Source organism: Nelusetta ayraudi, unplaced genomic scaffold (assembly GCF_046127955.1).
Source record: "Nelusetta ayraudi isolate G7.1 ecotype Tasmania unplaced genomic scaffold, CSIRO-AGI_Nayr_v1 ptg000135l, whole genome shotgun sequence".
NCBI lineage: Eukaryota > Metazoa > Chordata > Actinopteri > Tetraodontiformes > Monacanthidae > Nelusetta > Nelusetta ayraudi.
In genome coordinates, this window is record NW_027466185.1 from 9961623 (window position 1) to 9974352 (window position 12730).

Consider the following 12730-nt stretch of genomic DNA (forward strand, 5'->3'; position numbering starts at 1 on the left):
TAATTTGCTAATGATTATACATTGCACTTTGTCAGTGAACTTGGAATCCGCTGAAAAAGCTTGAGAAAAAGGTTGAGAAGTGCACAGTCACCATGTGACCTTGTCCAACATGACGCCCACAGCCAGAACCTTTAAATGTACGGTTATGTTTTGTTTGTTTGTTTTAATACTTTTGTGCTTCTTGTACATTCTGTTGGTTGGATCAGCATTTTCATTGTTGTGTCCTGACTCTGATATGTGAGTTCCTCATCTCCTCCATACATCCATCTGTCTTGTGGTTGGCTTCTGTCCTCTGGTTTTTGGCCATTCTCCTCTCTCTTTCTAGTTTTGTCGGTTGGATCGTCTGTCCGTCCATCTGTCTGTCTGTCTGTCTGTGTGTCTGTTGGTGTGTCTGTCGCTGTGTGGCTCTCCGCACCGTGTTGCTTTGCGAGTGGTTGTGTGTGTCGTCCGTCGCCGGACTCGAGCTTACGCTGTTTCTCCTTCTGCGTGTCAGTGTTTCTCCAGCTGTCAGACTTTTTCTCTCTCTGTAAGTCCTTTTTGTCCATTTTCTCTCTCACCCCCCTCAAGACCATCTCCCATGGGTGCATAAAAGATGCAAGCATGTGTCTGTGCGCGTGTTGCATGGGCATGGGTTCTCCACCGATGGCTCCCTACGTGTTGGATGCCCCCCGTAGTTTGTGTCGAAATACATGCTGTATCAAAATAGTGGTGTTCTCTCTGGTTGCAGATGCATTTTAACTTTATTAACAGATATTGAGAAGCAGCTGCAATATCTTAACACCAATTCAACCACATCGTGAGTCCCTTAACAGTTTTTGTAGAAGGGGAATGCACACTGACTTTGTTTTCCATTTTAACAGTTTAATCCATTTGTAGAAGAACAAATAGATAAATAATCATACTAAAATCGAAATTGGCCATGTTTCATAGATGGATGTGCATTTAAAGGAATAATTCATGCAAAATAACAATTTTCGCCCATTTCCTACTCATCGTATTATTGATGGCTCTTGTGAAATTTTCTCATCCAGAAAACTGTTTTGGAGAGGTTTCTCTCTGCAGAAGTCCATGGAAGAGACGTGTTTTGTTTTTCTTCCATTGCTTTTACACGTATAAGTCCATGGCCATGGACCACTGGCTTCCACCGTATGAGCATTGGGTGGAATAGTTTCTTTCTATCCAACTCCAAAATGGCTATGGGAGTGAAAATCTCCACCAGTGCTTCCATCGACAGAGTGATGAGTAAAAAAGGGTGGGGGTTAGACGTTGATTTTGGCTGAACTATCCCTTTAAATCCAATATTTAAAAAACGTTTTAAATGCGCAGCACCTTTCCACTGACAATACATGCTGAGGTCCAATTGTGCCTGTTGGCTCAGGTCCCGTCAGAAGACTGGGGAGGAGGGTACGGCGGTGGTGCCGACGACAGCGGAGGGGAGATCCCGTGCCGCCGCATGCGTAGCGGCAGCTACATCAAGGCCATGGGCGACGACGACAGCGCCGACTCGGACACCAGTCCCAAAGCCTCCCCCAAATCCACCCTGATCGCCCAGAGGGACGCGTTCAGACGAGCCATCAGCATGGATCAAAGGTCAGGAGCACCCCAGTGGTCAACAGCGTGTCTGTCTGCAAAACAGCTGCCGAGCAGCCAAACTAAGTACATTTCACAAGAAACTCTGGACATTTGCTTCTTTACTGGTCTAGTGTTTCGATGACACGATTGACTGTTTTGGGGTTTCATAGACACATAATAGAGTATGACGCTAACTGCCGAATAAATCTGTGAGGGAGCCAAAATCAACGTAGCATCAACTATATTCACAATAGTAATGTTGAATCAAATCCTTGTTTTATCAAATTAAATTTTGCAAACTATAAAAGAATAAATGTTGTTGTTAGCAAAGACTGGGTTTTCCCAGTCTTTGCTAACAATTCAGCAAGTGGTGTCTATCAGAAGGAAATCCTTGACTCTTTGCATTGAATCACCTTTATTCTTATTTATTTATTCATATATCAGCTTGCACCATTTCAGCAACCCGGTGAAGAACAAACTGTACCGTACATTGGCAGTGGCAATTTAACCAGAAGAGCCAAAAAGCAAAGTAAAGTGCATTCAGCGAGGCAATTTTCACGAGACTGAAATGTTAACGGCATCATAATAATATTGATGACACCAACAATGATCATGACGATAACAGTTGTAATTATAGACAACAATAATGATAGTACTGAAGGTGTATTTGGAGTGAAAAGCCTGTCATTGTGTGTTGTGGTGCATCAATCCAGGTACTCGTGTAAGCAGTGCACGGACGCCTACCCCAACAGTCGAACTACACCCAAAACCCAAACCCGCTCCCGCAGCTACACCCGCTCCCTGACCAGCTCACAGGTGACAGAAAAGGCCATGTTTTGTTGGGTTTTAAATTATTTATTTTCTATGTAGCGTCATTCAGCTCCTCACCCTCCGTCATCCTGTCGGACAGCTCGGCGAAACCCTGAACCGCCAGTTTGAGTCGGTGTGTGAGACCATGTTTGGGGAGGTGGAGTCCCAGGCCGTGGAGGCGCTGGATCTTCCTGGAGTGTTCCGGACTCGCAGCCACAGCTACGTGCGCGCCATCCAGGCTGGCTGCTCCCAGGACGACGACTGCCTCTCCGTCTTCTCCATGTCCGGCCCCCAGGGGAGCATCAAGGGCGGGGCCGGTGAGTCGCGCTCGTGTGTTTGTCTTCTTCCCGCTAGGTGGCAACTCGGCGGTAGCCGCAGTCGGGTGACAGCTTGTGCCTGACAGGGCTGCCTTCGACAAAAAGAGACTTTATCCAGCGAGGCGCGAGCACAAAGGAGCCGCACAGCCTCTGTGAAGCCGCATGCGACGAGCGCATTAAATTTTAATGCTGACTCTTTTTTCTTTTTTTTGGTCCTCTCTTCCATCAGACTTTATGATGTCACTTTTTTCCAACCAAACTCTGCTGCTCCTGTGCGTATTGCGACACTTGGCACTTTGCCATATATATGATCTTTATCGTATTTGAGTGTCAATTTTGCCGTCTGTACGATTTAGTAATAACTCCTGAAATCCCTATAACGTACGGAAATGCAAGGCCTTTTATTGTGAGTTAATTGGAGACAGCATACACAGTCTCAAGCTCATCAAGCTCATGTAGTTTTAGTGTTTGTCTGAAAGAATCTGGATATTAAAAAAATAAAATCTAGCTTGTTTGTTTATTGAATTTTTTTTTAACCACACAAATTTTGGAGTCACTAAACCTGGAGGTTTTGGGGAACTCCTTCTATGGGGAGAAGACTCTGCCTTACTGTGTCATATGCTTATGCAACTTCAAGAGGATAAATGTCAGACATGGGGACAAGATTTATTTTTAGACTACAGTCGCTGCTGATGCAGATGTGATCACATATCACCCACGTCACAGTGTAAAACCCTTGTCCGCCACCTCTTTGTTTTATTCTTGTCCAATTTTGCATCATGTTAATTTTATTTTTCATCGTCTGATCATGAGGTATGGGGCAGTCTATATTTGTGAATCTGGCTTTGCAAAGCAGACAGCGAAATGAAGCGGCGTACAGTACAGGATGTTCACGCGCCCACAATCCCTGGTTTTCATCCCTGCAACCGGCGACACTCTGCTGATGAAAATGCAGAGAACAGCCGAGGCTGAGGCGTGATCCTTGACTGCGGGAAGAAAATAAGCCCCCCTTCCTCGTCTGAGCCACCGCGCGTGTGCGTGCGTGCGTGCGCGCCAGCGTGCGTCCCTGTTGTGTGTCTTTGCGTGCACGACTGGTGTAAATAAAAAAAAAAGAGCAAGCTCTTGGGATGGAGGGCACGGGAATCTGTGCTTTTTCATTTTAATATTTCTCTCAGGAAACAGCTTTATCTTCTTAAGAAGCTGAGCCAAGTTAGCTCAAGGAAAGAGGTTTCCTTTTGTCACGTCTGCCACCCCCTCCAGCCCCCACCCACCCACTGTTTCACTCTCACCACTCCCTGAAAATCGAACCTCCGGCAGAACTTGAGGTGACGGGATGTGTCGTCGTTCGAGCTGATGTTGACGCCATTTTTTCTCCCCTTTTTTCTCTCAATAATTTTTTCAACCTCTTTGTACTAAATACCCCCCTTTCTCCTCCACACCCCCCTTTTAACGTTTCAGTCTGTCCCTTCTGTAAGTACCCCACCCTTCTAACATTCTAACCCGCTCAGTCTCTGTCTTCCTCTCTCCCTGCTCTTCTCACACTTCAGTCTTTCCTTATCGTAAAGGTGCTCCTCCCCCTCTCCCACCTCGCATGTCCAAGTCTTCGCTCTCAGTGCGAGCCCAGAGCAGCACCGAGTCCACCCAGGACGCCTACTTCCAGAGCAGCGGAGCGCTCTCCTCCGGCCCGGGCGCCGGCCAGCGGCCCAAGCAGCACAGCAACTCAGTGGACCTGGGCAGTGCCGACGGCCCCTCGGGTCGCTCTTCCAGAGGGGGCTATTACACGGCCACCAGCACGGGCCGCTCCCGGCAATACAGCAACTCGGCGGAGAGCCTGGACGGGGTGAGGGGCTCCAGGGAGCTGGTGCCCTACGGGGGCATACCGGGAGTAGGGGTGAGGCCGAAGCACAGCAGCTCGGCTGACAGCCTGCTGGAGGGGCCGACCAGGCCTGCCAGGGAGCGGGACGGCAGGGTGGGGGGCAGCCTGGGCAAGTCGGTCTCCCTGCCGCAGAACAGCATCGTGCTGAGCAAAGCCGTGGGCCAGGAGGACGGACGCGGCGGGAGGAAGTGGAGGCCGTCCATCGCCGTGCAGGTGAAAACAAAAGACCTTTCGCCTTTCTTCCCGCTAATTGAGGTGTCCAGAGGATTTCTAAACGTCTAATTGACAAAGGTGTCAAAAACCAGTTAAAGCACATCAGTCACAGGGACCTTAACTCGCCTTTTCAGTGCAACCGCAGCAATGTGTGATTAAGTTTGGATTTGATATGCACTCAATAGCGTAATCAAGCTGCATTAATTAACCAAGTACGCATGTAATCACCAGCAACAATAGCAGGGGCTTGAACCGACCTTAACCTTACACCGGCTGCATCTTTGAGGTGAACATTTTTCAAAGGTAGCAGCTCTTTGAAATCAGAGTATTGAGCTGCTCTCCTCCGCAATGAAAGAGTACCTTTTTATTGTTAAAACCCAGCTGCAGCTGCAGCAGATCTGCCAATAAGCTGATCGCCTTCGCCTGCTGCACTGGCTGATTTCTTTGGCTGGGGGTTAGGATAGGCACAGTCACTCACCTTGTTTTTGTCCCCTTTCAAACATGTGGAAGGTTTTAGCAGCAGTTTAAGCGGTAGGCTGTGAGCAGAGGGTTAAATATGCTGGGGTTTTGCATTTGTGGAGTCAGACTTGATCTGTGCATGACTCTTGTCTGTCTTCAGTGCCGTTCCGCACACTGAGGCTGGTGCTCTCTGCATGCTATCCTTCCAGGTGGACAGCTCGGAGACTCTGTCCGACTCAGACGCCGAGGGAAAGGCTCTGACGGAGGTCCATTCCATAGGAGTTCAGGTGGAAGAAGACAAAAGGTGACCAAACTGGAGTCGGCACGAGAGAAAAATGTATCGACGTGGGTTCGCGTCTAATAAATGTTCTTGTTTTCTCACCTTCTCGAAACCCCCCAAGCTTCTGCGACAAAATTTATGTGAATTTTATTAAAGTGTAATTTGGCGAAGGCCTTCTACTCCCGCGCGCCCACCTTTGGCTGATTTCTGGAGTTGCCTTTTTATGACTTTGTTTAACATTTCATCAGACACAGATTGCAGCACGAACCCGGAGGACAATTTGCTCCAAATACGTCTCATTTTCCGCCCCTCGACCGTGACTCATCAAAACAAATCAGCCACACTTTTCTAACGCGATTTGGCCCCTCGTCTTCTCCTGATCGCACCGCGAGCGTCACCGCACACGGACGGCCGCGTCACGCCGCCCCAAATACCCATTCTGAGCCGTGCGGCGGTCACGCACCTGTTCCGACGACTTCCGACCGCTTCTTCTGATCCGGAGTGAAAGTGTGACGTGGAAGGTGAAGAGAGGAACAGGCAGCGTAACGTGCAAAGTCTGAGTCACGCCTCGTCGGACGGGTGGTGGGGAGATTGGGGGGTTGAAAAACTTGCAGCAGAGTAAACACGCGTATTACGGACGTGACATTTGCACACGCCGGTGTGTCATATGCCAGAGGATTTTCGCAGGCGCTTATCGGGCGAGTCGCGCCGACGTCATAAGAGTCCAAACCGCGGCCTGCAAGCAGAGGGTCATCGGAGGAGAGTGCCGGTTGATGGGGGGGGAAAAAGACTCACGCGTGGTTTCCCCTACCCCTCCTCCGTGCTTGCAGGCGAGCCCGTTTCAAGCGCTCCAACAGCGTGACGGCGAGCGTGCAGGCCGACCTGGACCCCGAGGGCTTCCCGGGGCTCAGCATCGCCGTGCCGACGCAGGACAAGAGCCTCCAGTTCGGCTGTTCCTTCCAGAGGCACTCGTCCGAGCCGGAGTCGGCGAGCCAGTACACAGAGTGCCACCGCACCGTCCACACGCAGGGCCAGTGGGCGTACAGAGAGGTGGGCGTGCACCCTGCGGCGGCGTACAGGCTGCTTCCCGCAGCCAGACTGCTGTTATAAAAATGTTTAGTTTTCTAGATTAAAAGGTGGTGAATGAAAATGCAAGAGGTTTATTAGAGAACTTTCAGCTAAAAAAAATGAAACAATTAATCTTCAAACATTTGGGGCCAACTGGCTTTGAAATTCTAATCAGTTGCTTTGAGTTTTATTCTAACTCACAAATGTTTGTTCTTGTAACTAAAACACACTTACGGCCCTGTTGTGAACAACTACATTTAAACATTTAAAGCAATACAGTTGTATCATTTGTTCAAAAAATATACTGCTCCGTGTATTATTGGACATCTTTAAACCTTTATTATCCTTTCAATGTATTATTCATTGTGACTAAATCGTCAGACTGAAAAAAAACAAAGGTTTTTAAACAAACATTAATTTATTTATTAAAACAAGACATAATGCTCTCCACATATCTTTGAATGTTATTTTAGGACCTTATACAGAGTGGCTACACCAGTGAAAGCTGCCAGGTGGACACCCGTTCCCACCAGCACTCGCACCTGCCCCCGCGCTCCCACTCCCCCCTGCCGATCAGCTCGGAGAGGGCCTGGGCGGGGACACCGTCCCTGGAGGGCCCACGGAGCCTCCCCGACTCGGGCCGGGCGTCGCCCTGCATGAGGGACGGGGAGTTCTTCCTGCGCCTCCTGCAGACCGAGGTGGAGAGGATGGAGGGCTGGTGTCAGACCATGGAGCGAGAGGCCGAGGACAACCAACTGCCAGAGGAGAGTGAGTCTGGGTGGGACGCCAGGGGTCCGAGACAAAGATGCACAGCAAGCGATCCAATTTTGTAAAGCTCCTCACGTGGGCTTTTTCTTGCAGTTCTCGAGCTGATTCGAAATGCGGTTGGCAGCGCCCAGATACTCATGTCTCAGAAGGTCCAGCAGTTTTTCCGCCTTTGCCAGCAAAGTGTGGTGAGTATGTGGCGACAAGTCATTTCGCCCGCGTTCAATGTGGTTCCTGGATTTTCCAAGTTAACCTTTCATAGCAGCTGGGTCGCTCAAATTTCAACTCACAGAATTTTGCTCATCCATCTTGCTAAACTCCAACAGAGAGCATTTTCTGTTCATTTCAAAAGTGCAACTGAAATTCTATTTTTCTTTGGTTGTGATGAAACCAGCAAGTGCTACTAGCTACTCTTAAAAGCCCCAGAAGACTGTGAAAACGGGAAGCAATGTGTCTAGCTGCCAAGGAGATTAGTGTTGTTGCGCTGCTACAAGAGTTAGAACTGCTTGACATTTTCAATTTAATTTCCAACTCTCTATGGTAGATACAAAAGAGTGAATCAGTTAGATTAACATTTCATCTAGCGTGGTGAGTTGTTATCGAGATTCACTTGCAGAGTTGGCTTTGTTGGCGTACTCTGCTTTTTACATTTGTTCTTTGTGATTTCTTTAAGAAAACCGTATGTAGTGAATTCATCATACTTAACGACACACTTTTTTGCCTGACCCTCCAGGACCCAGCGGCGTACCCCCAGCCCACCACTCAGGACCTGGCGAGTTTCTGGGACCTGCTCCAACTCAACATAGAGGACGTCAGGGTCAAGTTCCAGGACCTCCAGCGGCTCAAGGACTCTGGTTGGAGGCTTCCACCTGAAAAGAAGGTGAGAGGCTCAGGGCTCGGAACGGCCCTGGTTACTCTACGGCATCCCCCAAGAGCAAAGGTGGCATTGTGCAGGAGAGTAGCACAGATGGCCGTGCCCTCCGCGGCTTTGCAGGCTGTAGGAATGCAGAGCGGCAAGAGGATCTGAGCCGGGCAGCGTACGATTCAGCGGACTCTCGAAACTGCAAAGTCAAATAAACACATAAGAGCTCTGTTTTGTTTTTTGGCCATTGTAATAATAAGCCTGTCTTGAAAGTGTTGTAAAGATTGGGCCGATCACTGCAATAACAAACTAACCATGGCTTCTCTTTTCTTCTTCTTCTTCACTGCTTTCTTTCCGTACCTTTCTCCCATTCCATGTCCTTTTTTGTGCTGAGACACTTTTCTTTTTGATTTTAATTATTTGCACATACAACCATTTTACTTGCATGAATTTTACCTTGCATCTCTTGCTCTTTGGTTTATATCCTCCCAATTTATTTTTTGCCAAATCCTTTTGCATGGGGTCCCTCTCACACAAACCATTCAAATTAAATCCACCGACCATTTCCACACTGTATCCACATCTCAACGTATCCGTTGCCAGGAGGATAAAAAGCTTCCTCCTCCTTTACCAAAGAAACCAGCAGGCGGGGTGACCGGCAGCCTCCGGGCCGACAGTACAGGGGACGTGGCCGCGGGAGGTGGCGGAGGCGGAGCCGGTGGCCTGGCGGTGCCCCGCCTTGGTGGACATACCCTACCCATCAGGGAGAAGTCCCTTGACCTCGGGGACCGGCAGAGGACAGAGGCAAGGCGGAGGCTGCTGCAGACAAAGCGTACCGCCTCTTTCCGGCAGAACTCAGCCACGGAGAGCGCCGACAGCATCGAGATCTACATCCCAGAGGCGCAAACCCGACTCTGAACACACACGCAGAGGATTTTCCACACACCTGCTCACTCCCTTTCACCCCACTACACCAAGTCTTAGTTTCTCTCTGATCCTGTTTTTGGGTCTTCTAACCTCCTTCTGCATTTCCAGGCATTTCACAGGCTCACTTCACTCACTCTTTTCATTTCAACAGCAATGATGGCCACTTTAACAGATCAGTGGAGGTTTTTCAACACGAAAGGGTAGCTAGGAAAAGCAAGCTATAGACTTTTTATTGATTTCTCTGTATTCCGTTTTGGCTGACAAGAAATGAAACACAGTCCACTTCTTTGTAACGGTAGAGCCACCAGGGGATCGTGCAATAGTAGCATGCTCGTGCTTGTTCGCCCAACACTTCTCCTCCACTGAAAATAAAGGGCTTAACAGGCACAAAATTTCCTTGTCGGGGAAGATCCTCCCCGACTTATGGATACCCTGTTGCCATGCTCCATAAGCAGGACGCGTACATCTGCACCCTTCGCAAAGTATGGATGAGTACACATTTTTTTATCTCTCGCCATCAGGTTCAAATTCCCGAGAGTCAGATGGTCAGCGGCCCCTAAAGACCGTCCCTCAAGCACTGTCTGCCAACTCCAGCTGGCTACCTTCACCCAGGTGCCATCTGCCCCGCCTAGTCAAACATTTTCCTTCCTTCCCTCCATTTCTCACATCCCATGTGTTCATGGAACACACCGAGCGTGGAGACTGTGCGTATGGCGTGCGCGCTTCTGTTTGCCAAATGGAGCTTTCGTGGCATAGCATCACAGGCGTTGTTTGCTAGCAAGCGTCACACAGCTGAGAAAGAGAGCTGCTTTTTTGTTGATTTCTCTCTTTTTTTTTTCAATCTCGTCTAAGTTTGGTTTAAGTCGTGAAGGTCCTGGGCAGGGTATGCTGATGATTTTCAAGGGGGGATATATAATTTGGTGGCTTTTCAGGACACCACTGAGGTAATGCGCCCTTCCCCCTCCAATTTCACTGTGAGACTATAGCACCACCATGTGGTCGAACAAAAGATCAACACAAGCAGGTCGTTGCACCTCAGTCAGGAATTTAGCAGAACACCCAGAAGCCACAGCCATGACAGAAGATCGATTCCTCTTCTCCTGTTCTTTGATTCGGTCCTGTCCCCCTCTCCTCTCCCTTTGTCACACGGCGTCTTTACTCTCCTTGAACTTGAAACCTTTCCACGTGAGAATTAACAGGGCAAGCAGACCTGTCAAGGCCCTTAGCCAATTTAAAGCAGTGGCTCCACGGAAGACAAAACATATTTGAAGTAGCTCCCCCTCCCAAAACGACAACCCTTCCAAAGAGTCATTCCTGTGAAGGAAAAAAAAACAAGTGTAAGTTGTGAGAAGAAGCTTGATAGTGTTTTGTTGTGATACTTAGACTGAAACACACCCATTATGAATGGAAGTTACCCAACATCTGTAGCACTCTGTTTTCCTTTCCCCTATTTATATTCACTGGTTGGGTTCACACACTAGTCTGAACAAAGTGTAGCATGATTTTCTTTTCTTTTTCTTTTTCTTTTTTTATTGTTAAGAAAGGTTTTTAATTGGTCTCATTTACTAAATTTTAGGTACCTTCACGGTGCATGCAAGCTTAAATGTGTGTGTATGAGAGTGTGTGTGCGCGTGTTAGTGTGAATATGAACGGCTGTACCTCATAAAGGAGGTGCATTCAAGCCCCAAAGTACCCCAATCAGCCATTTTAGTGATTTAAAAAAAAATAATCACTTATATTTAGAAGGGGAAAAAAAGTCTTTTAGCATGATCATTTTCTGCTTCCTTTCTATTTGGATGGAACGTATCAGCAAAATGGGATATTTTAATGGGAGATGTATATTTTATAATATCTACATTTCTAGAGTAGTAGAGACTTATTGAGTACCATGTGTGTACAAATTTAAGAAAAAAAATATATCAAATGTGAATTACACCAGTATTATCATGATAGATCATAGCATTGTGTGATACTACAGCAGTGAGGCATATCTCCCCATAGAATCCAGTACATGTGGAAATGAAATGTGTTTCTCCAGTGTGTGAGTGCTGGGTCGGGTTCACAGGGTATATAACTGGCAAGTGTGACTGCCAGGTGTGATCCTTCTTAGGCTTACTGTATATCTGTCCCGTGGTTCTGACATATACTGCTGTATCCCCCCCGTATTTCCTCTTTAGAACCAACTACATGTGCCTAACCAGCTATATGTGGAGGTTTCCTTTGAACACAGTTTACAGTAAATACATTTAAATATAAATACATATATATATATATATATATATATATATATATATATATATATATATATATATATATATATATATATATATATATATATATACAGAAAGACGTGTAAATAGAAAAGTATAAAAATCTCCAGAGGATATTGTTGAAGAAAATGTTTTTAATCGTACTTGACACACCCCTCCTTCACTCTCATGTGCAATACACACATAAGACTGGTTGATTTATTTCGTGTTGATACTGCATGTATTGTGTACACCGCACTTGAGAAAAAATGGTGAAACGAGCCGCGATTTTAAAGCAAAATTTTGTAGCTTTTAAGCCGTTTTTTGTTTTGTTAATTTCTTTTGTTTTTTTGATCGACAAGACAATGAGACATTTTACAGACCTTTGTACAGAGAGTATATCACTGAGAGACTCGTGGTTCTGGCAACCTTGATACAGCAGTTGGACTTTTAATGTGAACCCGATCAGTTCTGACAAATATCCACGTGCAACTTGCTTTCACGTGGATGCACGTTGAACGTGCAAGCAAGGCGGCCTGATGCTTGCACGTTCAAGCATCAGGCCTCACGTTTAAATCATCCGCGGTGGTGTTGTTTTATTTATTTTTCTTGTTGTTGCTGTTTACATTTTGTTTTACCTTACAAGTCAACAACATCTCAGCGGTGTTGGACACGGCCCTCTTCAAAACAAAGCACAAAGACCTGCTTTTATACTGTTACACTCAACTGTGAAGACCTCTTGACTCCGCCCTCGCCTCCATCCTCGAGCCTGAAAACGCGAAGGCGATGGCGACGTCCCACCGCCAAACCTGTCGGCTTTGAGGGACGCAAGGAATCAAAGAGCGCTTTGTGGGAATATTTATTTGCCGTAGCACCTACTATTACTACTAATACTACTACTTCTACTACTAAGTACTACTACTACTACTTCTTCTACTACTTTTAACTCTTGCTGACTTTTTAAATCACACACACGGAGGTGTTCCGCCAGCTGCCTTGCCTTCAGACAGGTTCATTGCAAACACGCTACTTTTGTGCTCTGAGTTCTTGTATCGTTGTCCAGTGTTTTTCAATCCACGCTTCTGTATCCTGACACTTGGAGTACAGGAGCATCTTGCTTTAGATCAGGTCCTGTGTGGACAGTCACTGTACCGACATCAATCCAAGGACTCGCCACCAACACGTCCCACACGGACTGCTACATTCAAAAAAAGAAAAGAAAAAAAAACCCTTGCCTCTTTCTAGAAGTGCAAAAACCCATTGTGGACATCCAGATGGACAAGTCAACTCCAAGTACCTCAGTTTTTAGCAGCGGCGTCTCCAACCCCGACC

The 12730-nt window shown here is 47.2% G+C and overlaps 1 protein-coding gene across 1 annotated transcript in view; it reads left to right on the top strand.

Annotated features, from left to right (window-relative positions):
* The window catches only part of dlgap3 (discs, large (Drosophila) homolog-associated protein 3), a 39743-nt gene extending 30600 nt beyond the window's left edge, over positions 1 to 9143 (top strand). Inside the window, exons 3-12 of the mRNA XM_076011423.1 lie at positions 1379 to 1590; positions 2286 to 2388; positions 2483 to 2699; positions 4247 to 4788; positions 5457 to 5551; positions 6358 to 6577; positions 7069 to 7363; positions 7457 to 7548; positions 8094 to 8240; positions 8826 to 9143. Of these exons, the coding sequence (XP_075867538.1) occupies positions 1379 to 1590; positions 2286 to 2388; positions 2483 to 2699; positions 4247 to 4788; positions 5457 to 5551; positions 6358 to 6577; positions 7069 to 7363; positions 7457 to 7548; positions 8094 to 8240; positions 8826 to 9140 (2238 nt within the window). The 3' untranslated portion in view covers positions 9141 to 9143. The remainder of the gene's footprint in view (positions 1 to 1378; positions 1591 to 2285; positions 2389 to 2482; positions 2700 to 4246; positions 4789 to 5456; positions 5552 to 6357; positions 6578 to 7068; positions 7364 to 7456; positions 7549 to 8093; positions 8241 to 8825) is intronic.
* Positions 9144 to 12730: the final 3587 nt, after the last annotated feature.